Below are 26,848 nucleotides of genomic sequence, written 5' to 3' on the forward strand. Positions count from 1 at the left end.
TGGGTGGATACCTGGGAGTGGTATGGCTGGGTGGTGGGGAAGGTCTATGCGTCTTGTTTGTGACTTCCTAATAATTTTAAATGTGCAAGTTAAATATGTATTGAAACCTATTGGCTATCCTAGGATAGCCCAAGCGGTAAATGGTAACCTAGAGGGTGAGATTCCTCTGTGTTTTTTATGGTTCACTGCTCTCTGTCCTGTGCCTCCGCTGTGCTGGGATCTCCAGGGTACAGATACACCAAGACGAGGATAGCGGGTGGTGATGGTGATAATGATGTTGTAAGAGTGGGGGGGTGGTGCTGAGACAATGGAAGGGTGAGCTGGGGATAATGGGGCGGATGGTGGTGATGGTGGGGTGGAGATGGAAGGGAGGTGGTGGTGGGGATGGATGGTGCTGGTGGGGTGGGGATGGTGACAGTGGGGTAGGTGATGGTGGGGTGACAGTGGAGGTGGTGATGGGGCCGGTGTTGTACAGCACCATCTGTAATGACTGTATGAGCTCTGCCAGGCACCATCTTACCAGGAAAGTGTCTGGTGACAGACTGGACTCAGAATGGGCAGAGCCCATGGATAGCATCCCAGGCTGAGGTGATATCATTAGGTGGCCACAGCCAGGTAAATATGAGCGCAGTGATGGACAGCAACCCCTTTGAGCCCAGAATCCCCCAAGGGCTGAGGTCAGCTAGTCCCTGCTCCCCTCTTCCTGTCAGTGAGACCCGGGGTTATTCTCTACAAAAATCACCTGTGCAAAGGCAAGAGCTGTGACAATGGGAGAAACCTGCTCACGGTGGGGTAGGTTGCTGGAAGACAAAAGAGGGCTTATATCCCTAAAAATCATAGCTGTCTCTGTGACGGAGAATGCATGTGGGGGGAGGAGGAGGCGGCGGCAGAGGGTGGTAAATAAAGGTGACTGCCAAATTGCTGAGCCCTGCCTGTGGCTGAGGAAGACCTGTGAGTGGCAGCTGAGATGAATGCGGCCGGATTCCATCTCCTGCTCTGCACTGGGGGAGAGGGATCCACGAGGGGATTAGCATGAATTTTTCAGCAGAGGAAGGTGAAATGCCAGGAAGACGGTTGGTTGATTTGCTGATGCTGAGTCCTCAGGAAGTGAGAGCTGCAGGGGTGGGCAGCGCTGTGCAGATGAAGCACAGGTCCTGTTGGAGAGCCCTCCTGGGCTCTGAGGTGGGGAGAGGTGAGGGGTGGGGGGGGGGTCAGGCTGCCCTCCTTGGGGCCCTAAGGAAGAACAGCTCAGATGGCTTTGGCACCTGCTAATTGAGACCCCACCCCCCACCCCCGCCCGTACCATGTGAGCATCAGATGCTCAGAGCCAGCCTGACCCGACCTCATTAGGAGCCCATTGTCTCCTTGTCCACCAGGCCCTAGCTTGAGTCTCCAATTGCCCATCTGACTGGATGCAGTTTACTCTCCAACCACTTCTAAACACTCAGCTCTGCTTCTCCGTGGCTGAGGTCCTGAGGAGTCCGTCACTGGGACACACAGAGGCTTAGGGGTGAAGGAAGTGGGGACTTTTACCTGGACCAGAATCTCCCCTGTGGCCTTCTAGAGACCTTGGCTTATGCATGCTGGGGCTCTGCCTTTCTGCTCCGTGAGCACTTCCGTCTTCCCTATCCCTTGGGCTCTGGGTGAGCACCGAGCTCCCTGTGTGTTGGCATGATTCTTAGCTGGCTTTGTACACCATCTTCCCCAGCTCTTTGCTTGTCAGAGACCATCTCGTCTCATCTCTCAAGGATCACTCTCTCCCGTGTTTGCAGGGGGAAGGGCCACCTTTTAGCTCCTCCTGCCAACTCTGCTGCCTTTGTGAGCCTGCAGTTGTCATCAGACGCCAGGCCCCTGGGTTTTGCTAGGCTGGTAGGTCAGGTGTTTACCATGGTACAATTTCTAGGCATGTTTGCAGGGACCTGAGTTGAGGCATGTATGTAGAAAAGGGTTTTCAGATGAACACAGGACCCAGCCTTTCCCTGGAAGAGGCAGTGTTTTTACTTTTCATTCCGGCAGCACTGTTTATTGGCATACCTTAGACATAAGGCTTAGTAGGTGCTCTCCATTCTGGGCTGTGGCCCTGGGCAGTAGTATACACCCATGTCACAGATAGGTAAGGCAAACCAGAAGCTTTAACCACCAATACATAATTGAAATAATTTGCTTTTATTCCTGCAGCATAGAGAAGTGGCATCTTGGTTCTTCTTGGGGAGCCTGTCTGGTGCTTTCTCACTGTGCCTTTTGCAGTCTGCACTTGGCAGTCAGCTGACCTTTCCCTGCCCACAAGGGCTTCAAGGGCATGGCATTCCTATGAGGATCCAATGTGCAACCCAGATACATGCTGGAGCTCTGTGAATGAAGCGGGGGGGGGGGGAGGGGGGCGCTCCTTATAGTTGCCTGTGTCCTGGAAAGCAGGTGTGTTTTCTTCAGAGATGGTGCACCTGAGTAGGGAGCTCTGCGTGTGCAGGTTTGAAGGGCTTTTGAGAGCCCATGCTGTCTACATTTTGTTTCAGATGCTGGTGGCTCACACCTATGAGTCTGGGATCTGAGGGTCATGGGTTGAAGCCAGCCCATGCAGACAGATCCAAGAAACTCTTGTCTCTATTTAACCAGCAAAAACCAGTACTGGAGGTGTGGTTCAAATTATAGAGAGAGCACTAGCTGTGAGCAAAAGTCAAGCAAAAGTGGCCCTGCATCTTCACATATTGGGGTTTTTTGTCTTTTCTTTTTGTTCTTTTTGCCAGTCCTGGGGCTTGAACTCAGGGCCTGGTCACTGCCCTGTACACATTTTGCTCAAGGCTAGCGTTCTGCCACTTCCGCCACAGCACCATTTCTGGCTTTTTCTGTGTCTGTGGTTCCTGGGAATCCAACCCAGGGCTTCATGCATGTTAGGCGTGCACGCTACCACTAGGCCCCGCTCCCCGCCCTCATCTTCACGTATTGAAAGGAGGGCATAACCTTGTTTCATGGTGTGAACCAAGGTGGTCTCCATCCATGAAGGCCTCAGGGCAGGGGTTTCAGTGAGGTCCCCATGAGGATGACCCCTCGACCAGCACTCAGAGCAGATTGGCCGCCTCCAGGAAGCTCCGTCCCTGTGGTGCTCAGTGGAGTCCGCTCCACTGCTGTATTTCTTTCCCGCTCTGTCTTTGCCTGCCGTGCTTTTGTAGAGGGTGAAGCAAGAGTTGGTAGGAAAGCTCCTAGGTCCTTTCTCAAGTCTCAGCACTTGTGGCGTTAACTGAACGGACTCGTGAGAAGACTGCTCTGAGAGCACGTCAGGTTCTCTCCAGACGTCACACATTTGTCTGCCTCCTTCATCTTCCCAGGATGTGCAGCTCACTGAATGTTTTTCAGTCCTGCCAGGTGATCACACTGCTGGACTGAGTGGGGGGCTGGCATCTGCCCATGAGGTCTCCCATTCCACTTGGTCGGGGAGGCTCTGGATCTCAGGCATCAGTAGTTGCTCTGGAATAGGCAGCCTTCCTTCATGGATCTCAGGCATCAGTAGTTGCTCTGGGATAGGCAGCCTTCCTTCATGGGCTTTGATTTGTAGCCACAGTCCTGGTCTGTATCATTCTTACCCTGTCCCCTGGAGCTCAAGATGCTCTTCCCTGATGCTGATCCTGTTCGGGCTGGGGCTGGGGTGCTGTGAACACCCCTGTCCGTTCCTTGGGCAGCATTATGCTTCCGCCTGGTGCTCCCTGTTCTGTGGCTGTCCCATCCTGCCTTAAGAGATGTAGGACTGCCTGTCCTATGGCATGAAGACTGTCTAAGCCCATGACTGGGGTTCCCAGCACATCGGCAAGGTTCCTGCTTGATCCCTGTCTGTGCAGCTAATGAGCAAAGGCACCACCTGGGTTCCCCCACCTCTGGGAGGGACCTGAAGACAGTAGGCCTGAGCTGGGGCCACTGGCTGGGAGGAGGAATAGGGCAGAGGACACTAGGCATGGGCACCTAGGCAGAGCCCTGCCTCTAAATGGGGTGCCCCGGGGAAGAGCCGCTGGGCTGGGGGGCTCGCACACGCGCACATCGCCAAGATACGGCCTCCTAGGATGGGGTCCCAGGGTTGTGCTGATACTGAGTTCCTAAGGCTGCTGCAGCGGGACGGCAGGTGGAAGGGGGTTCTGCCCTCGGAGCACCAGTGTCACTGACCCAGCTGTCTGTGTCCTATCAGTCCAGCATGGAAGCATTTCAAAGGCTTGGCACTGTGCTGTGTTGGGCTGATTCTGCAGTGGTGGGCAGTGACTCAGTACAAAGGTGAGGCCTCATCGTGAGAAGTCTTGGGCAGGAAAACAGAAGAGACAGAAAGGAGCAGTGACTCCACTGATGGGGAGGTGGAGGCAGGCTCACCTGGTCAGAGGGATGGTGGGGAGGTGGAGGCAGTCTCACCTGGTCGGAGGGATGGTGCCAGCCTCCCCAGCCCCTGATGCCCTCTCACCCTGAGTCCCCAGTCCTTGCAGGGCAGCTCCCTTGCCAACCCTGTGCAGGCTGAATACAGCCAGCTGTCCACTTCTCTAGGATGGTGGGAGCCTTGGCAAGGTGGGATGTGGCCTGAGCTACCGAGGGCCAGACTTCATGTCCTGACACCTGTCCTCTGTGCAGTCTGTGTGGGGATCTCTGACCCTTCCTGCTCTTTGTTCATCTGTTGAGAAGACTTCCTACATTTAGAGGGAGAATTCTGAGTTATGAATTCCCTTTCCTATTTGGAAGTAAGAAATTATGTTTCTAGTTTTCTTATGACAAGGAGCCAGCTTGTGACCTGGGTTCTGGAAAGGTTGGTTCCCTGGTGGCTGTAGAGGGGCAATTGCCAGTCATGTGGTTTTTGGTGAACATGGCAGCCATGCTTGTGACTCCCAGGTCCTGGCCTGCAGGCTGGTGCGGTAGAGTAGCCGCAGGCCACCTTCTGATTGGTCACCTGGTCAGCAGTACTGGGAGCTGCCAGTGCCCCTTCTCCTCCTTCCAGTCTGCAGTCATCTCCTTTCCTGTGAGTCAGCCAGAGAAGGCTTAGGAGGATGGTGGCTGGATAGGACAGATACACAGAACATCGGCAGCTTAAACCCCAAACGGGGCCTTGACACTCAGAGGCAGGATGATTGCAGCCACCGGCCCTGATGCAGCGTCATGGCGCTCAGTCCACCTCCCTCGCTGAGCCCTTCCTGGTCCTCCCTTGACTTGCTTCTGGCACTTCTCCTCCTCTTGCACTTTGGTTTCCAGTGTTGCTTCCTTGTGCTGTATCTTCTGGAGGTCAGCCGCTGGCTCACTCGGTGAAGCTGTGGCTGGACGGGTGCTACTCAGTTGTTCATTCACCCAGAGCGATGGGGTTCCTGGCCAGGGGCCTTCTAGTGACACGTGCAGCTTCTCTAGGAGTGGCTTCCTAGGTTGGTCAGCAGAATGGGACGTGCAGAGGAAAAGATGGAGCAGAAGCTAGTGCCTGCGCGGAGGGGCACCTCCAGCTGCTCACTTTCTGAGTGACTTAGAAGCCGTCCTTCTGTGAATAACCAAGGGGAACGTCCCCAAATTAAAATTTTATTCTGCTCTGTTCTTTTAAAGTCAGCCCCTTGTCTGACGTGAAGTAGCCATGTGGCTGCTCTGAATTACTGGAGCCAGCCAGGTTGCTGCCAGGGCTTGTCAGCCTATGGCTATTGGAATTAGGGACCCAGGCTTGTCTCGTTTGTGCCTAGAGCTAGTCAGATGCCAGTCTAGAAACCCGCAGCCATGGAGGACTATTTTACATGGCCTCTTGAGTTTATTCCACTCTGGAGATATTGCCCTAGTGTGTGTGGTCCAGGAGTTGTATTTAAAAGCCCCCAAGGATTCTTCTTTGAGCCTGGTAGCCACCGCTCCTGAGAGCCTTTCCACTGGCCAGCCCGTCAGATCCTAATTGCTATGTGGCCCCACTTCCTGGCCTCTTGACCCTTGTTTCAGAATCAAGCTTCATCTTGAGTTTCTAAATTTGTTTATGTTCCCTGTGTTCCTAAGGGAAATACCGGTCACAGCTGAGGCCCTAGGTAGCTTAACTGATGGATTTGAATATCCAAGATGGCAAAGCTAACTATCTCTTGACAATTGTAATTTTGTCTTACCATCTTATTTTAGCACTTGAACTTCATTCAGTCTCTAAAAGTGATAGCAAACCAATGTAATACCAGATGCTGTCTTGTTTTTCAGCCAGTACAGTTCAGTTATAGTTAGATGACAATACCACTGTGAGGTCCCAGGACGTTACTCATGATTCAGTGGTTAGTTGCCCATTCCGGCATGAGAAATTGAAGTCTCTGATGTAGAAGCATGGTTCGGGAGAGTTTTGGCAGTTGCGTGACTATCTCCTGGCCAGGCTATGGGAAAACCCAGTTCTCTGCAGAGCCCATGGAGCTCTCTTCTGTGCCTGTTGGGGTGTGGGACCAGGAAGGAGTGTGTGTGTGTGTGGGGGTGGGAGTGGGGGTGGGGGCAACTACCACATCCCACTTCAACTGAATTGCTAATCCCAGAAGGTGGACCAGGTGATCCAGGGGTTTGTGGGAGCCATTATAACAACCCCTGTCCTGATGCCCAGAGAGATACTGATGTACAGTGAGAACGGAGAGGTAGAAAATTGTGTTTGAATGAAGCGAGGTTGGTTTTACCTCCATCTGGGTTCATAAAATGCATTTGTTGTGCGATGACTGCTTGTCACAGGCCAAGTCGATTTGGAGCTGTGCTCTACTGTGCTCTAGACGTGAAGACATCTTGTTCCGCAGAGTTGAACTGTATGCAGCTGCTCCTGTTGACCTGCAGAGTGGTCGTTTCTGTGGTTCTCGTTAGTGATTGGTCCGCAGTGTGCCTGCCTGCTCTTCCATTCAGTACGGGTGGACCTCAGGATGCCTGCCAAAGGCCGCTTTCAATGTGGGCCTGCCACCCTGGGCTCAGAGCACTTGACAGACTGGCCCAGGCTCACTCAGCAAATAAGTGGTGGTGCAGAGAATGGGTTGAGGTATTTTGTGTTCACCGCCTGAGATCACTCTGAATGACATCCTGCAGGATTGCATCTGAAATGCCAGGTTGTCAGTCTCTAGTGATCTGGCAGAACCCGGGAATTGCTGTGCTCTGCATATGGCTGTAATGAGGCTGCTGGTGGTGGTGGTGGTGCTGGTTCACTTTTGAAATGGAAATCATTCAGACAAATGGGAGTTTCAGCTTCCTGTGGGTACAAGTGGGCAGTATGGGGTTTTGTTTTGTTTTTTTTTTTTTCATTTTAATAAAAGGCTACTGTGCTAGGAAAAGACAAGGCTTGTGACATGGACAATTACATGGGCAGGTATTTGTGTGGCCAGCTCATGCACACATGTGACCAGATGTATGCATGTGTGGGCAGACAAGGTATACATGCAGACATATGTATGCATGGACAGACCATGTGTGCATGTGGGAAGGCCATGTATGTGTAGGCAGGTCACGTATGTACATGGGCAGGCCATGTATGCATGTAGTATTCAAGGCTAGGTGCTGTCAGGAAGCAGGAGGAGAACAGCTGGTACAATAAAATGCAGACCTCTGGGGAGGGTGGAGTATGTGGTATGAAGGCTTAAGAAATGGTTGTGTCCTTTCTTAGTTTTGAAAAATAAGGTCCTCCATTTTAAACGTTTGAGGTTTCCCAGAAACCCGGTGAGAGCCATGGTGAAGAGCTGAGCTTGAGGTGCTTCTCATCAGACCAGCACTGGGCCTTCCTGATTTGAGGGCTCATTTGTGTCGGGCCAGGTCACACCCCTTGAAAAGCTGGGCTTGACTCTGGAAGCTGTCCTCAGAGCTTCATGTGGCTGGTCACTAACAGACAAGGTGTGCCTGCACTCCGGTGTCTGTACTGATGTTTCCAGAAGAAGTACCCAGCTTTCCCTGTGGGAGGACCCTGGAGTTCACTTGTAGCCCTCAGAACATCTTGTCCTGGAGGCTCCTGATTGTAGCCAGTTCATGAGATAGAAGAGGCTGAGTGTGTCTGGATGACTGGAAGCCGTATGTGCCTTCAGTTAATTCTGTCCCCTCCTAGCACCGGGTCAGTAACAGAGCTGTTGGGCCCAGGGGAAGCAGCAGAGGTGACCTGACACGAGCTAGATTTTGGTTCTGTTCCACACCACCTGCTCTCTGAAGAAAGGTAAGGTCTGGTCCCAGCCAGGGGTTTTTCAGCACCAGTCTTTTTTTTTTTTTTTTAAGCTCCAGAGCCTGTTTTTCAAGAAACCTCAACATGTGAAAAAGACTAACAATAGCTGCCTCCTGCCTCTGTCAGGGAAGGGCCTGGCCTAGAGCATTGCCCTGTCCCCAGATTTGAGGGTACCAGGCGTGTCTACAGGAAGAATTCAGTAAGAAAGTGAGGAGAGAGGCTTGCCCTGGTCTACTTAAATAAAATATATCATGATCTGGGTCTGGCTCAGCAAACCACCGCCAGCCTCCTGGTTTGATCGACACAGATAAATTCACAGGCACCATTGCGTGCCGTCTACTTCTTTCCCATGGTGACAGAGCTGAATATCTGTAGTGGAGACCATGTAGCCCACAGAGCCAAAGATGTTCGCTCTCTGGCCCCTACAGAGATAAAAACGAACCTTTCCTGTCTGCCCACCTCCGAGGCCTGGGCAGGAACCATGCAGGTTATAGACGGAGGTGCACATGCAGTGGTGGCTCATTCTTGGCTTACCTTTGTGTTCTTCTTGCAACCCAAGTGTTCTCTGGTGTTGGAACCCCATGGGAGGCTGCCAACAGTGGACATTTCTGACCCTGCTGTGGCCAGACAAGAGTGGAGCTGCGGGATAGTGTGGGCCTCTGCCAGTACTGGTGAAGCCACACGATGGACAGAGCACTGGTGGCTGTGTGCAGGGCACTGATGGGCTCTGGACAGGCCATGGGCTCTGGATGCCAGCTACACTACCTCCAGCAGTCCCTTTACATGCTCTCCAGTTGTGCTTTGTCCAGGAAGATCAAGGAATGGGCATGTGTTAGCACTGAGGGGCCTTGGTTTGCTGTCGGAGTGGGTGACACTGTGCTATGGAAAGTGGCCGCTCTCCCCATCCCGATCCTGGTGTGGCACCCGGTGTATGTGTCAAGTCCTCTTAGTGCTACCCCATGGGTGTGTCACCCTGGTATGTGCTAAGTGTGTTCTCACATTGAAGATGAAATCTATTATTCCTGAAATCGTATTGGTTGGAGGTGTGCATTGTATTTAAATACTTTCCTAATATAAGTTTGATCTATTCTGTAACACATTTAGCTGCTAGCCTTCTCTCCTGGATTGCTTTTGAAAGCAGACAGGTTATGAATTACAAGTGTTCAGCACCCAGACGCACAGAAGGCACTCGAGTGTGTAATGAACTGTGCACTAGTCACATAAGACAGCATCCCATTTTGCGTTGGTGTGAATCTTAATTAGGAAAAAATTGAATTCTTGACCTTGAAGTGTGTGACGACGTTGGGTGTGACATGACCCTGCTCCAGGCTCTCACTACTGTGAACATTGTCAGCCTGTGTGAGCTGTGCTTCCCAAGTGGACAGTGGCCTGGTGCTCGTGTGTGCCCGTGTCACTACCAGAGGCGGGGGGGGGGGGGGGCTCTTAAGAGCATGGTCACACTTCTTTCCTGGAAACCCAGAGTGGCCCCCAGAGCATGGGGAACGCCTCTGCCTGATGGCAGTTTGCAGGCCCGAAAGGCCTCCAGTCCACCAGTCCTTACTATTTGACCATCTCTACTAGCTGGTGCACCCCAGCTCCGTACAGGGGAGAGAGATGGACAGGGGAGTGTGGGTGAGCCCCTGCTGAAGGGCTGACCCAGCTGGTGTGCTGTGGGGTAGAGGCGGGGTGACATTGGTGTTCCTGATACTTCGTGGCTACGATGTATCTTGGGACTTACTATATCTGGAGAGGGGCTACAGAAGGGCCTTTGTGTGCCAGTACTTTAAGTTGTGAAGGAAACACGAAGCCAGTGGGGATTCAGGGAGTACAGAGCAGATGGGAGCAGGGGCTTCCCAGGGCCAGAAGGATCTGGAATGAAGTAGGCTGAGGCCTGAGGGGTTCCTGGACCTGCAGCTTTGATACCCTTCTGCCTCCTGCCTCCCCTGTCTCTCGCAACAGAGGTGTTGAATCCGCAGTGATCCACATGCCTGGTCTCTGGGTTGCAACATTCCTGTCATAACACACAGGACACTCTAAGGTTGGCATTCTTTGAAGACTACATGTATGAAGGACAGAAAGAAGCGATGCGACCCGAGAATGTGGGCAAGAGAGCAACAGAGAAATGCTCTAATTAACATGGAAATAGGGTTTCTCCCTCTCCCCTGAAGCCAGGGAGGCACTAACAGAGCAGACTTGTATTGAGGAGAGCAGCGAGCAGCAGTGGGACCTCCAGAAGGCTAAGCAGCACCGGACAATCAAGTTCTGGGAAGACTGCACTCCATCAGATGAGACTTGTGGCTCTCTAGAGTAGGATGGCATGCTGGGCCATCCCTGACAGGGGCCGGGGGCTGGTGTTCACGCCTGTAATCATCCTTGCTACTCAAGAGGCTGAGGTCTGAGAATTGCGACTTGAAGCCAGCCTGGGCAGGAAAGTCTATAAAATTCTTACCTCCAGTAAACTACTCAGAAAAGGCCAGAAATACATAATGTTTTATTACCTGGAGTAATATGTATCTATGACATACAAACCCTTAGCCTAACCTTATGTTAGCCTTATGTTTTAAAATCTTAAGTGCCAGCGATTGTATATAGAGATTCCCTTCTTGAATACTTGTTAAACATGCCATTTGAAATATGATGTAGAAATCAATGTTAATAAAAATAAAAGGCCAGAAATGGTGCTATGGCTCAAGTAGTAGATTGCGAGCCTTCAGCCAGAGAAACTCAGGGACAGCCCTGAGTTTAAGCCCCACTTGGGACCTAAAAGAAAAAAAAAGTCCCTGAAAGGATGATGGTGGCTATTGGGCTGGACCATACTGGAGTACTGGGCGTTGGCACATGTGACTCCAGGGTTGATATGAGGGTGGCTGAACAACTGAATCTTGTGCAAACAACCCCTCACCCCCAGACCAGCCCTGTTTAAGGGTACATCCACCCATTATGGCTTTCTAGTGAGTTGCATCTGTTTTCAGAAGCCAGTGTCCAGAACCACGCCTTCCTGCACTGCAGCGGGGTCAGCTCCGGAGCTCAGGTCTGCCTGCACTGCAGCGGCGACAGCCCTGGAGCTCCCGTCTGCCTGCACTGCAGCGGGGACAGCCCTGGAACTCCCGTCTGCCTGCACTGCAGCGGGGACAGCCCTGGAGCTCAGGTCTGCCTGCACTGCAGCGGGGACAGCCCTGGAGCTCAGGTCTGCCTGCACTGCAGCAGGGTCAGCCCTGGAGCTCCCATCTGCCTGCACTGAATGCAGCTCATGGCTGTCTGGTTATACTTACATGGTTAGCTTTACTCTGAGATAGTGTCACTCTTCTGGTCTTCTGGGACCCACACATTTGGACTCAAGTCAGATGGCTGTCACCCTGTGACACAGGATGGCAGGTTATCCAGCAGATACCCGAGCCCCTGGGATGGAAGCCAGGTTGTTGCCTAGCAACAGATTCTTTCTGCCTTTTGTAGGGCAGCCTTGCTCTTCTACTGGAAGTACTTATGGATGTGTTACTCCATCTTTAGTAACCGTTACTCATCTGATGTTAGAGTTAGGGAGGTCAGACAGCTGTTCAAGCCCTGGGAAGCCTGGAGGACAGAGGACCTTTTGGCAACAACATTTGGTCTTTTCCAGTCATCTTTTTATCCACTCATGGTAACTCAAAAAGTGCTTGGAGAGTTTTAATGAAACATTATTATTATTTGTAGTACTAGTAGTCCTGGGTCTTGAGCTCAGGGCCTGAGCACTGTCCTTGGACTTTCTCAAGGCTAGTGTTCTACCACTTGAGCCACAGCACCACTTCCAGCTTTTCCATGTATGTGGTATCAAGGAATTGAACCCGGGTCTTCATACATACTAGACAAGCACTCTACCACTAGCCCAAACTCCCAGCCCATAAAACATTATTAAAAAAGCCAAAACAAAAACACTTTAGTTTTTGTTGTTTCCTTTTTTGGGACAGTGTCATACCCCAGATTGGCCTCTAAGATCCTCCTGCCTTTTCCTGTTGAGATTGTAGGTGTGTTCCACTATATCTAGCTCTAATGACAAAAATTTAAATTATATTTTTATTGCCTTTAGTCATACAAAAGAGGTATCACTTACCAAATTAATTTATAATTACAGTACATCTTCATTGACGTCATACCTTTCATCATCATTTTCCATTCATCACAGCCTACCACTCCCCTCAGTTTCCTTAATTTCTGAACAATTCCCTTTCCTTTCCTCATTCATCTACCCCTCCCCCCACACCCCTGCCTATCAAGTACTTGTTTCCTGGTATGCATTTTGTTGGACTGTGAGTTTTTCTAAGGTATCTGGATATACTTGCAAACAACTTGGTTCTGTTTCTTTGTACATCCATAAATAGTTCTAGCTTCCACAGAAGAGAGAAAACATTCATCCTTTGTCTCTTTGGAACTGGATCTGACTCTACTTAATCTTTTTTTCCTCCTACTCTTCCTAATGGATGAGTAAAACTCCATTGTGTGTATCTATCACACGTTCTTGATCCATTTGTCCATTGAGGGTGATCTGGGCTGACTTCTTCCCTTGTCTGTGGTAAATAGTATTGCAGTGAGCATGGTTGTACAAGTGATTTCACTGTATCCTGATTTCCAATCCTTTGAATAATGCCCGAGAATGGAAATGTAGGACCATAGGATCGTTATCTTTTTAAAGGAATCTCCAAACTGCTATCTAGAGTGGTTGAACAATTTTGCATCCCACCAGTAGTTAGTGTATTAGGTGCATTTTCCTTCATTTCCTCCAGAATCTGTTGATAGTAGCCATTTTACTCAGGGTGAGATAGAATCTTGTTATAGTTTTGATTTATATTTTCTTTATGGCCAGAGATCTTCTGAGAAATCTCTTAATTAGTTTGTTTGCCCAGTTATTAATTGGAATGTTGATTCTTTGAGGGTTTCGTTTCTTGAGCTCTTTTTATATTCTGGCCATTCTCTGATGTATGGCCAGCAAAGATCCTCTTCCATGGTATAAGTTGCCTATATAGTTTGTTAGAAGTTACTTCTTAGTTTAATGCAATCCCACTGATCAATTCTTTCTTTGACTTGCTGAGCCCCTGAAACTTGACTCAGAAAGTTCCTGCCTGTTCCACCCTGGGTCTCAGAATGGGAGCAGGAGCCAGGAGATAGCTTCCTGATTGCTAATGCAGAGTTGTGACCAGCTCGCTGTGCCTCAGGTGGCAGTGGGGGAGAAAGAAGCGGGGCTGTAGCAAGCCTGGATATGGCACTAGGAGGCATGTCCACGTGGGGGACCCTGTGCAGTGCCCCTCCTCCCACAGCAAGGCAAAGGTCATGGGCAGCTGGCCTTCTGAAGATTTTGTGTGATGACAGCAGGAACGCAAGACGACTAAATGAGGGCAGAGGACTTAGAGTGCAGTGAGAAGGGTGAGACAGGGCCATTGGGCCACAGATGTGCAGGGCGGCTCGGATAGCCCAGCTCCTGCACACGTCCTCAGAGCTTGACCTCGGGTGGTCGTCGTTTCCTCTCACCTCTGGGTGCTGTCTGGGGTGTGAGAAGGGTGATGACTCAGGAGGTCCTCCGCCAGATGTGAACAGACACCAGCTCACACAGCTCCTCTGCACGTCAGGCTGCCAGGGCCAAGGTGCAGTCCTGCACCCCACGCTGTTTCTGTGCCTGTAGGCTGGTGGCAGGCACCTTTGAGGGCACAGTTTGGGTATGATCAGAGAGGTGCACTATGTGTAGGGTGTGAAGAGGCCCAGCTCGGTGTGCCTGTGTGTCAGAGTGCCCTGTCAGCATGTTCATCGACTGTCCTTTAGTCTGTCTGAGAACAGGAACTTGGTGGTTGTGCCACTCTTAGGTCTATCTGAAGAGCTCCTTCTGCTTACCTTTCCCTTCTTCCTGCTTCGTTTTTCTTTTTATAAGAAGTGGGTACATTTTCCAAAGTGTCTGTCCCCGGGTCTGGCCTTGCTTTCACAGTGGTGATAGTGACAACTCCTTTCTTAGAGCTGTTTCCAACTTGTGTCTCTTTTTTTTTTTTGGCTAGTCCTGGGGCTTGAACTCAGGGCCTGAACATTTTTGGACTTTCTCAAGGCTAGGGAGCCGTACCACTTGAGCCACAGCACCACTTCTGGCCTTTTCTATGTATGTGTTACCAAGGAATCAAACCCAGGTTTTTGTGCATGCTATGCAAGCACTCTACCGGTCCTTGTATCTCCTTTTTGACAAGGTGTGCCCCTCCAGTGATACCTAGAGGAAATCTCCAGCCTCATAGGGGGGTCAGGGGTGGGGAGACCCTCCAATCCAGAGGGTACTTGTGTGCAAGAAGAGAAGTCTACATGGCTGAGTGTATTCTGCTAACGGCGTACGGCATGTAGGATGAGACCCAGAGGACAGGCTGTCTGTCTGTCCTCAGTGAGGAGGCTGTCCAGAGCGGCTCTGCTCCCTCCTGTTTCAGTTTAGATAGAAAATGGCTGAAAGGCCCCTGTGCTGCAGGCCCAGCCCCAGATGGTGGAGCTGTTGAGAGGTGGCTGGCTTGACATGCAGGCACATACCTTGTCAGTTGATGAACCCACACTGAATGGTGAGGAGGGAGTAGGGCCTGTGGGAGGATGGGGTTGTTGGGGGTGTTTCTGGCTGGCATGAGGGGAGCGGTTTTTCTTTGCCACATGCTTTTACATCATGGTGTTCTGCCTTGTGTGGGCCCCAAAGGAAGGCTGCATGATATTAGACTGGGGCTTGAACTCGGATCTGGGTGCTGTCTGTGTGCTTTCTTGCTGAAGGCTAGCACTAGGCCTAACTGAACCACGGCTCCATTTCTTGTTTTGTGGTAGTTACTTGGGGATTAGCGCTCACAGACTTTCCTGCCTGGGCTAGTTTTGAACTACCGTCCTTGCATCTCAGCCTCCTGAGTAGTTAGGATGACAGATATGGGTCCCTTGGGACTGTGTGGGGGCGGGGAGTCTCCCAGGAGCCTGGGACTGGAGGGATATGTGCTGCAGCAGCATTGAGCCACGCAGGCAGGTCTTAGGGATGACCATGGAGATGGCTAGAGCCAGAAGAGACAGCGCCAGTGCAGGCCACCTGGAGGTGAGTGCCAGAGATGGCAGCAGAGCAAAGGTGGGCTGTACTGAAGGTTGTCCTGTGTCCCCTCCTTAGGCCAGATGGAGCAGGCTGCTGCCACCTTGTTAGTATTTACTGAGAAAAATGTGGTCCTGTGTAAGTTGTGTGGATACTGTTACTGGTAAGAGGGTGCTTGTGATTTTTCATCCTGGGCAAAATTGGTATCTCATTTATACCATTTGCAACAAGGAAGTAAGCAGTCCACCTTTACCCTAAATCTTACCCTAAATGAGGTGTTTTCCTTTTGCTGTAATGAAGGCGTTTTACACAGGCGTTGCAATTCTGTAAGTCAGGTTGTGAGTGCCGTGCTTGACGTCCCATTTTCTCCCTCCTGTCCCAGCCCATAGTCCATGAAGTTGAGTTTCTGCACGATGTGTGTGGAATGCCATGCCTGCATTGGCTTGTGCTTCCACCTCTGCCCACCTAGAAGACCTGCTTCTCCTAAACGGAAACATTTCAAAACAGAACACTTTTCTCTTGAGAAAATACTTTGTGCTGGACTTGAGATAGAACTCAGGTCCTGGGTCCTTGAGTTTCTTTTGCTCTAGGCTAGTGCTCTGCCACTTTACCCACAGCTCTACTTCTGCTTTTCTTGGATAGTTTATTGGAGATAGGAATCTCATGGATTCCTGCCCAGGCTCGCGTCCCACCGTGATCCTTAGATTTCAGCCTCTTGAGTAGGGAGGATTACAGGCCTGAGCTACCTGTGCCCAGCTTATCTTGGCAGTTATTAATGTGATCAATGTATCTTTTTGTTAGTTTGTTTTGTCTTTTTTTGAGGGGGGTGTTTTTTGTTCTTTGTCGGCTGTGGGGCTAGACTGTGAGCCTGGGCATTGTCCCTGAGCTCTTCAGCTCAAGGATACCACCCTAACCCTTGAGCCACAGCCCCACATTGGTTTTCTGGTGGTTAATTGGAGATAAGAGTCTCAGGTCCTTTTGTGCCGGGGCTGGCTTAGCCTCCTGAGTAGTTAGGATTACAGGTGTGACTCACTGGCACCTGGCTGTTTTCTAAATTTTTACATATGCTTTTTCTGAACTTTTCTCTCTTGGTGGTTCTAAGGGTTTGTCGGCCTTGCATTTGTGAGGCAGGCTCTTTACCTCTGAGCCAAGCCTCTGGCCCTGCTTTTCCCTGGTTACTTTTAGGGTAAAGTTTTGTTCCCTGCAGGCTCCAAAGTCCACCTACTTCTAGTTTTCCCATAGTTTCCCTGGTCACAGGTGTGTACCACTGTGTTCAGCTTTGTGCCTGTGGAGATGGGGGTCTTCTGGACTGTTCTGCCAGAGCTGACCTGTCACCCTGATCCTCCCGGTCCCAGCATCCCATGTAGCCTGGGGTGACAGATATCTGCCACCATAGCTATCTGTGGTTTCAGAGGTCTCTTGTGAACTCTTCTGTCTTCAAACTTGGGTCCTCCCGTGACTCCTGAAGAATTTAAGATTACAGGCATGAGCCATAACCCCTGCCTTCTAGCTTGGGAGGGAACCTTCCACTGGGGTCACTTGCATTCCTTCTGAGGAGAAGGAATGTCCTGAAAACAAGTGTGCATTGTTTGGCATATTCTTGAAGAAGTTGCTCAAAGATGCAGGGTCCTTGGTGTGGCTGGCCAGGACCTACTGAGGGACAGATCTGCTCACTAGACAGATCTGTTGTAAACCTGCATGCAGTTGTGGCTGCCTGTGAATTTTCTTCTTCACTGTTTTGCATTTTTGCTGTCACCTGTCCATAGGAATGGATTTGTTTTCATTATTTCACTTGGAAATAGTCCTGCCTCTTTACCTAGGATATTTGTGTCTTCCCCAGATCTGGCTTTTTCTCAGGTTTTGTCCCTTCCTGTTCTCTCTTTTCCCAGTGTACCCCGCTTAGCTGCCTGTGCCAAGTGTCATGTCTGCACCACCTCCTGCTCCTAGGCCTCTGCACGCACGTCTCTTACTCTCTTATGTCTCCACGCCAGTAATTGCTTCTCCCCAGGTGGTTCTGCTCCGCTGTTAAGATTATTCCAGCAGTTGTAATTTGTCTGGGTACGTGGTTTGATTCTTTTAGAAATATTCCACGTAAGTGGTAGGTGTGGTGACATGGGCTGGCGATTCCAGCTCTCTGGAGGCTGATGTTAGGCGTGGGCCACCGTGAAGAGTTGTAGTCTGGTTTCTGGGCTGGCCAGTGGGAAGGAAGCCTCCCGAGTGTGTTGGGGAGCAGATGGTGACACCAGTGCCAGTGCCACACCTCAGGCCACCTGCAGATCTCACAGGGACACTTGGTCTCGGAGGGTGCTGGGATGCTTCCACAACCATGCCTTCTGGAGCTGGGGTGGAGAAACCGTCACGGACCTCTGGAAAGGACACTGCCAAGGGAGGTGCTGGTCCGCTCCCCGGCACACGGGCCTGCACGCTGCCCTGCAGTGCAGTGCCAGTCCTGAGCACAGGGCATCGCCAGGCGTCCTGCTTGACGGGTTTCCCTGAGCAGGGTGTGCAGCTGTGTCCAGAGCTGCAGGTGAGAGGCTGAGGACAGAGAGGCAGGCAGCAGAGGGCAAGGATTGCAGGGCGTGAGACCCCGCGACCCACACTGCTCCTTCTCACGTTCTTCTCTGTGTCTTGTATTCCTGCTCAGTTCATGCCACAAGTCCAGCAGCAGGCCAGCCCAAGGAGGCCTTGTCCACGCAACCCCTCACAGGTCCTGATGGCCAGTCCAGAAAGCGCTACAGGCTTTCAGCAGGATGTTAGACATGCACCTGCCTGCCAGAGAAGGTGGGTGGCTGCTGCTGTGCCCAGCTGGCCTGGTAAACACCACTGGACGTGAGCAGAAGGGGGCTAGGTTGGTTTCAGTGCTGGAACAGCCCTGCCCTGCTGGATAGACCTTCCTACCATCCCTCTTGAAGCCTTCCGTGGACACAGGCAGCAGGTGGGTCAACAGCAGTGCCTCCGAGGCTGTGCTCCAGCTCTCCTCCCCCTGACGGTGCAGTGCCTCCGAGGCTGTGCTCCAGCTCTCCTCCCCCTGACGGTGCAGTGCCTCCGAGGCTGTGCTCCAGCTCTCCTCCCCCTGACGGTGCAGTGCCTCCGAGGCTGTGCTCCAGCTCTCTTCCCCCTGACGGTGCAGTGTCTCCGAGGCTGTGGTCCAGCTCTCCTCCCCCTGACGGTGCAGTGTCTCTGAGGTGTGCTCCAGCTCTCCTCTCCCTGACGGTGCAGTGCTGCTTTGGGTTGACCTGATTTCTTCATTATTTTGTTACCTTTAAATAGCTGTGCAGAGGCGTTTCACTTCAACATGTCAGTCCCTGAGGACAGCGCACCCTGGTCTGTGTCACCACTTCCGCCATCCACCTTTCCCATCTCCCAGCCCCACTCACCCCCAGCTGCCATGGTTCCATGTTGTGGTTGTGCACTGAGTATTGTGACCACCGTCCCTGTTGTTTGGCTGACTGTGGTGTTCTCCCACAGCCTGCTCTTCTGCCAGTGGATTGGGTGAGATGCTGCTGCTGGGGGTGTCAGGTCCGCAGATGCCAGGAATGTTGATTTCTGTGTGTGTTCAGGAAAGCAGCTGGCTCCGCCACATAGGCCTTGGCGTGCACTGACTGGCCCTCCAGCGCTGTAGCCCACTTAGATGTGCTGGTGACTCCCCAGGGCTGGCATTGCAGGGCTTCAGTGGCGGTTCCCTAGCCATCTTAGCCCTTGCATTCCTTCCTGAGAGGACTGGGGTCCTTCTGAGATGACAGTTCTGAGCCTGTGATCTGCCACCAGTGGAGAACTGAAGGGGCGGGTGGCTGCCCTGTGCCCACCTGGGTCAGGGCAGTGCTGGGACTGCGTCTTCCCTCCATGTCCCCCACCTTTCTCATCGTTGGTCATGGGCTTGAACTCAGGGCCTGAGTGTTGTCACTGAGCTTTTTTGCTCAAGGTTAGCTCTCTACCACTTTGAACCACAGTGCCACTTTCAGTTTTCTGGTCGTTATTGGAGATAGGAGTCACATGGATTTTCCTGCCTGGGTTGGCTTTGAACCACAATGCTCAGATCCCAGCCTCCTGTATAGCTAGGGGTTACAGATGTGAGGCACCAGTGCCTGTTTTCCGCCCCTCCCACCACCTGCCCAAGAGCCTCTCCATGGGCGCTGTGCTCTTTTAGCCGCCTGGAGTGAGGTGACAGGGTCTGTGCAGGTCAGACCAGATGCCAGGCAAGGACTCTTCCCCTTGGTCCCACGGCAGGCAGTCGTTCTGTGGTCCTGTACAGGGAGCGGTGTGCTCTGAACACAGTCCTGTCACCGTGTTTCCTAGCATTTCCAGTGACTGCTGCTGGGGATTCTCTTGTGCCGTGCTGCTCAGCCCGTGGAGCTGGAGTCTGCCTGACTCACCTGCTCAGCTTGCACCAGACTTGAGAGGCGGTCTGGTCTGAAAATAGCCCCTGGGTGCCTGTGAGTCTGCTCCTCTCCCCTCCTCCCCCCTCCCCTCCTCTCCCCTCCTCCCCCCCCCTCCTCTCTCCTCCCCTTCCCTCCTCTCCCCTCTTCTCTCCTCCCCTTCCCTCCTCCCCTTCCCTCCTCTCCCCTCTTCTCTCCGCCCCTTCCCTCCTCTCCCCTCCTCCCCCCTCCCCTTCCCTCCCTCTTCTCCCTTCCTCTCCTCCTGTGGCCTGTCCTTGCCCACAAATGCGCTAATCTCCCCTGAGCTCCTGGGAGCCTTTGACTTGGTAATCCCCTGCCAAAGGAGCAGCACTCCCTGTACAGCAGCACCTTCCTTTTTTCCAGATTAGTCTTTTTATCTCATTAAGTGTCTCCAGCTCTTGAGCTGTATGGAAAAAATAGACAGCGGTGTTAAATTGGCCTTAAAGACACAACTTGGCATTTTCTCCTTCAAAGCAATGGGCTGTTATGTGAGTTAAGAGGCTTCATTTCATCCTTACTCTGTTGCTAATGAGCTGTGTGAACTTAAAAAGGTCAGTTAATGTCACCTGGCCTCAGTTTCCTCATTCAGTATGTTATCTGAACTCCTTTCTAAGGCCATTGTCTTGTGGCTCTCACACTCGTGTCAGCACCTGGGGGGTTTGCTGTGTGCAGTGATGCTGTGCGTGTGTGTGTCTAGGTTTTATACTGCTGCTGTACTGTACTGTGGCAGGGTTTTCTACAGAGCCTGGGCTGTGTGTTGTCTACAGAGCTCTGTTGTGTACTGAGCCTGTGTTCTTGTTGTCTACAGTGATCTGTGTTTATATAGTCTATGGTTTGTTTACAGAGAGCTTGTGCTTAAAAAAAATCTTCATAAATTACTTCAATTACCTTAAAGCTCTAACAATTATTCATCCCTTATTGGAGATAGTACAGTTTATATATATATATATATATTTAATTTTTTTGGGGGGTGGTCTGTCTTAGGGCTTAGACTCAGGGCCTCGGTACTGTTCCTGAGCCTTTTTCCCCCTCAAAGCTGGCATTCTATAGCTTGAGCCACAGCTCCATTTTTGGCTTTTTGGTGGTTAATTGGAGATAATGAGTTTTACAGACTCTTGCCCAGGCTGGCTTTGAACCATGATCCTCAGATCTCAACCTCCTGAATAGCTAGGATTGTGGGCATGAGCCACCAGCGCCCAGGTACAGTTGGTAGTTACAGTCATACAGTGAAAGCAACTGGTTATTTTTTATATGCCTTTAGCTGAGGATGTTTTAAACTTAGCTGTGCCTCCTGTTTTCTTAAGCATTTTTCAGCCATGCCATTCTTTCACTTAGGAGATTGTTCTTATTTTAATTGAAACATGGCCTGTATTAATTGTAGAAGGGAGGTTTCACTGTGGCAGCGTCATAGGTGCCATGGGTCTGGAGCCAGCTGACAGCTGGATGGTCCTCGTGTGCCTTTGCCCTTGATGGACAGTTTCAGCAGGTTCACGGTTGTGTCTTCAGCCATCCACACCCAGCCCTCCTGCTGCGACCCACACCTTCATCAGAGCCTACTCTCCCGCTGTTCTTTCTCTTTGTCCCTCCTTTCCTCCTTCCTTTCCTCCCTCCCTCCCTCCCTTCCCTTCTTCCCTTCCCTTCTTCCCCTCCCTCCCTCCCTGCCCCCTCTTTTTAGTGTGTATTAATTTTACCAAGTGGTTTCACCCTGTTGTTTCAGATGTGCATATGTTACATTTTGATCAGAATGGCCCTCTTTGTTTTCTCTGTTTTCCTGGAGCCTGTGCATTGGTGCTGGGCCTGGTTTTGCCCGCGGGCCTCAGGCGCTGGGTTTGGAGGGTCCAGACTCTGTGGTGTTGATTCAGCCCAGGCAGTTAGTTACTTTGCAGAATGTGGTTTCCATATGGTATTAATGCAGAGGTGAAAACGAATGTCTCCCTGGTTATTGCAGCGTTTCTCCTCCTGAAAGCCCCTTTGTTCCCTTACTGTATGGTGATGTACATCGACTGCTCTCGGAAGTGCAGAGCTGTGGAAACAACTTTCAGTGTTCCAGAGCCATTAGTGTGTCTGGACCTGCTTCCTGCACTTCCTCTCCAGTGCCCTTTACCCCAAATGCCATCTGCTTTTGAGGGCGGGGGGGGGGGGTTAGGCTTCTTGCCTTCTTCCTTAGGCAAGAAGTGTGCTCTGTGCCGTGGTCCAGCAGCTGTTCCTGTCTCTGAGGTGGTGGTGATAGAGTTCCTGTTTACATTTCCAGGAAGGGACTTTGGACTTGTACCCACCATGTTTGCAGACTTAACTCCTGGAAAGAAAATCTGTTTCAGAAAATCTAGGTTTTTCGTGCAGTTGAAATTCCCAAGCATACTGGTGTAGTAGCATTTTGTGAAGTGTCTAGTAAGACTTGTGTGCACCCTTGCACTTATTTGTTCAGATCTGCTTTGCTCCTTGAGGCACCTGGAAGCCTGCCTTTCCTCTGGCACACCTGCTGCAGTGTGAGGCCTTTGTTGCTGGCACACCCATTGCAGTGTGTGCAGTCTCTCCCCTGGCACGCCCACTGCTATGTGGGAGGCCTTCTTTGTGGCTGGCACTCCCGCTGCAGTGTGTGCAGCCTCTCCCTTGGCTGGCCAGTAGTCTTATTTATGGAAGCATCTTGGGAATGGTTATGGCATAAAATCCAGTGAAGTGTCATCAGTGGGTGAAGGATGGACAAGCGTGGGGCTCTGCACCATAAAATTCTTTTTGGTACAGGCAGAGAGATGCTGTGTTTTCCCACTTACACATGAAATTGAAACATTCCAGGGACCAGAGCAGAGAGGAGACGGGGGCTGCCTGGGGTGGGATAGGGGAAGGGAGAGAGACTAAGGAGGAAGGAACTCCAGTCTGTTGAACATCATAGAAAGAGTAACAATATATTCTAAACCTGAAATGAGTTCTTAGAACAAAAAAAAGTATGTAAAGCAATTCATATTGGCTTAATGTAGCCACTTCACAATGTAAACATCTATCAAAGCATTGCTTTATGTCATATATAGTTTTCATGAATTGAAAGCACAAGTGCACTGAACCATGTGCATGTGCTAAAAGTCCAGTGTAGTTGGTGACACACTGGCTGCAGCTGTGCCGGGGTGGCCCGGCCTTGGAGCCCAGCTGCCTTTGTGTGAATTAGGGGTGCTGTGGTCCTGGGCCGCCCCTGCGTGCCCCGTGGCCAAGTGTGATTCTGGGCCACTCTGTGGTGGAGTGGTTGTTTTCATATTTCCTGGAGCCCCTCTGCTAACCTCCTGGGCTCTGCAGAGAAACTGTGTGGCTGAGTGTTGGACACAGTCTCTTGTACAGAGCAAGGCCTTTGTGCACATGCTATCATACTTAAAGGCAGGCATGTTAACATGAAGATACCTAAAGACAGACCAGTGACATGTGTGATTCTTTGTCTTTAAGCCCAAATTTTATGTTTTCTTGGAATATCTATGAAATTACCCCTGAATTTGCAATCAGGAAGCCCTGGTTAAAATCCTGAGCAGTATTAGTAATTTTCATAAAGTTGATAATTTTACCATAGGAATTTCTACTATATTTCTGTCTTCTCTGGAAGACCACCACATGTACTGTTTTCAAATGTATCATGATTTTATTTTATTTTATTTTTTTTGCCAGCCCTGGGGCTTGAACTCAGGGCCTGAGCACTGAGCTCTACCACTTGAGCCACAGCACCACTTCTGGCCTTTTCTATGTATGTGGTACTGAGGAATTGAACCCAGGTCTTCATGCTTGCTGGGCAAACACTCTGCCACTAGGCCAAACTCTCAGCCCCATGATTTTAATTTTTAATGCACAGATGCTTTATTAATCTGATAAGCTACTTTGATGTAAAATCCTTTTTAAAAATGCAGTGGCTGTGCAAAGCGGCCTGGCTTGCCACAGGACTGAAAGATCATGATACCATTTCCTTCGCTCCGCCTCCCCTGACCTCCCCTGACCTCCCCTGACCCTAGGCCTCGGCTTCCGCCTGCCCTTTCCATTCCCCCCACAGACTTCCAGATCACTTTTGTCCTGGTCTTGTAAAATAAAGTTGTTTGAAACATTAAAAAGATTGAGTGCATAGATGCTTTATTAATCTGATAAGCTGCCTTAATCTTTAAAGTTACCTTTAGTTGTGCAGTCGTTGTACTGCTATTTAACAAAGTGGTTGATAAGTACAGTGCATCGTGATCACTGTCACCTCTTCAACATCTCGCCCCTTTGACCCACCGCTCTCCTGACATCTCTTAAATTTGTGATAAATACAATGAAGAACAACACTGTTTCTTTTCTTGGGGGAAATGTAAGAAATACTACTCAGTAATGTTTCTTTCTTGTTTGAATATAATGATATATGCTTCATGTCAATGATTTCATTGATTTTGGGACATTCATTGAGGTCGTCTTTAGGAGGAAAAGGAGAGTGTTTCACACGTGTGAAATTTAAAAGTCAATTAAAAGCAAGCTTTGAAAGGGTTTCTATTGAGGAATTGAATGTAGAGTCCAATTTTTTGAGCTGTCACATTGAGAGGCCTGGAGGCTGAGACTTGGAGCCCTGCGCACCCCTAAAGACTCCTGGGTAGTTCTCTACGGCTCTGAGTCTCTGAGGTTGACAGGTGTCAAGGCTGCCAGCAGGGGGGTTGTGGTGACAGGGTGGGCTGGAGGCCAGGCTGCCATTGGCTGCTAGTGTGGCTGTGGTGCCTCGGTGGCCCTGCCTGGGGCCTTATAAGGTTATGCATGGAAAGCTTGTTGACTGCCACCCCAGACGCATGCCTGTGATTATAGCGAGTGGTTCCATTTTCCTCCCTCATTTTTGAAGAACTATTGAAGAGGAAGGGGAGAAAATCGGTTTTGAGGGCATTAAGTCTTTTGGCACGGGTTGTTAGGGCTCGGGGATGTGCATCCAGGCTGAGCTGGGGTGTGTGATGGGCTTGGCCCGGCCTCCCTCAGTCCATGCTGCCTGCGGCGGTAGGGCTTTAGGAGTGGATGGGCCTGGTTTGCGGTTTGCTGATAGTTGGGGTGCTGGCTGCAGACTGTGCCCTGCTGATGTTCATCTGTTTTTCAGCTTCAGACAGCCGAGTCCTGGCGTGTGCAGCCGTGTGGAGGATGCCCAAGGAGCTGGAATCCGGCGGCCACGAATCTCCTGACGACTCTGCAAGCACCACACAGACGCTGGAGCTGCTCTGTCACCTGGACAACGGGGCCCACAGCAACGTGGCCTGGTAGGTGGGTGCTGCGTGCATACACACCAGGGTAAGCCTGGAGGCTGCTCGGGGGCCGTGGTTCACACAGCTTCTCTCACCCACCAGGGCTCCTCTCTTTCAGAGGATACGACACACTGGTTTGGGCCTTTGACCCGGTGTTTCCTAGGTTAGCCACATTGTGGAAGCTGCTAATGTGGTGACAGACCTGCATCCCATCCCCCCCTCCTCTGAGGAAGTGTCCCCACGGTCGCCTGACCGCAGTGAAGCGGCATGTACGTGATCTGCTGCTTCAGCATGCCCAGGTCCTCCGGGGCCGCCCCCTCCCCTTGATGCCTCCCATCAGTTACAGGGAGACGTGGGGCTGCCTCCAGTGGAGGCTCCAGTGCAGGTATCCATCGCTGGTCTGGGCCTGGACGCAGTATTGTGAGCATCGCTGTGTCAGGCTGCTTGGGGCTTTTGCAGGTCAAGGGCAGTTGTTTTCATGACTGGTGCTCCCTCCCTCCTCGCCAGTGACCCGTCTTCTCATGGAGGACCTCAGATGATGTCACCTGGTCTTAGAGAGGCAACTGGGTCCTGGAGCCCCAGGAGCCTCCACACTGTACCACCCCGACCTGCCTGAACTGTGGTACGAATCACATAGCTCCGCCAGTGGCTGCATTCCAAGCCTGGGTGTGTGTGAACGTGCATGTGTGTTCCCAGGGCTGAGCTACCCTGGGGCACACAAGGGAGCCACAGGGCAGGTTAGCCATCACAGGCTGGGCCGCAGGTGGGGGCCATTGTAGAGAAACCAGTCCTCTGCTGTGGGTTGTGCAGAGACTGGAGCCGCCTGGAGACAGGGACCCTCCAGGAGGGCTGGGCCCGCGCGCGTGTGGAGGGGAACTGGTACTTGAGTGTCATGCCCGTGGTACATTGAAGACAGGCTGCTGCGAAGGGGCAGACCAGCTGGCCCCAGAGGCACCGCGTGCTGCTTGTGCTGGCTTTGCTGCCTTTGTGCCAAGCCTTCCTGAAGGCTTTTCTGTTGCCCACTTCATCACTGCGCATTCTTTCCCTGCTCCTCTGCTGCCTGAGTGTTTTCCTGTGAGGGCATTGCAGTTCATTAGCAGTAGCTAGGACTTCGTGTGCTCCACTCCCCGCAGACGGAGGCCCGCTCCGCCCAGCTCCCCACGGTCAGGTCACCCCCGCAGACAGAGACCCCACTCTGCCCAGCTCCCAGCTCCCTGTGGTCAGGTCACCCCTGCAGACAGAGACCCCACTCCGCCCAGCTCCCCACGGTCAGGTCATCCCCGCAGACAGAGACCCCACTCTGCCCAGCTCCCCACAGTCAGGTCACCCCTGCAGACAGAGACCCCACTCTGCCCAGCTCCCCACGGTCAGGTCATCCCCGCAGACAGAGACCCCACTCCGCCCAGCTCCCCACGGTCAGGTCATCCCCGCAGACAGAGACCCCACTCTGCCCAGCTCCCAGCTCCCTGTGGTCAGGTCAACCCTGCAGACGGAGTCCCCCTCTGCCCAGCTCCCAGCTCCCCATGGTCAGGTCACCCCCGCAGACGGAGGCCCGCTCTGCCCGGCTCCCCACAGTCAGGTCACCCCAGCAGATAAGAGTCCCCACTCTGCCCAGCTCCCCAGGGTCAGGTCACCCCTGCAGATGGAGACTCCACTCTGCCCAGCTCCCCACAGTCAGGTCACCCCCGCAGACAGAGACCCCACTCTGCCCAGCTCCCCACGGTCAGGTCACCCCCGCAGACAGAGACCCCACTCTGCCCAGCTCCCAGCTCCCCATGGTCAGGTCACCCCCGCAGACGGAGGCCCGCTCTGCCCGGCTCCCCACAGTCAGGTCACCCCAGCAGATAAGAGTCCCCACTCTACCCAGCTCCCCAGGGTCAGGTCACCCCTGCAGATGGAGACCCCACTCTGCCCAGCTCCCCACAGTCAGATCACCCCCGCAGACAGAGACCCCACTCTGCCCAGCTCCCCACGGTCAGGTCACCCCTGCAGACAGAGTCCCCCTCTTCCCAGCTCCCTACGGTCAGGTCACCCCTGCAGACGGAGTCCCCCTCTGCCC

The 26,848-nt window shown here is 52.0% G+C and overlaps 1 protein-coding gene across 1 annotated transcript in view; it reads left to right on the plus strand.

The window, feature by feature from the left end:
- Positions 1-26,848, plus strand: part of Eipr1 (EARP complex and GARP complex interacting protein 1) — a 77,566-nt gene that overhangs the window by 25,395 nt on the left and 25,323 nt on the right. Inside the window, exon 4 of the mRNA XM_090337523.1 lies at positions 24,648-24,804. Coding sequence (XP_090193649.1) covers positions 24,648-24,804 — 157 coding nt within the window. The remainder of the gene's footprint in view (positions 1-24,647; positions 24,805-26,848) is intronic.

Source organism: Megascapheus bottae, chromosome 7, assembly GCF_031878675.1.
Source record: "Megascapheus bottae isolate mThoBot1 chromosome 7, mThoBot2.hap1, whole genome shotgun sequence".
In the NCBI taxonomy this organism is placed as follows: domain Eukaryota; kingdom Metazoa; phylum Chordata; class Mammalia; order Rodentia; family Geomyidae; genus Megascapheus; species Megascapheus bottae.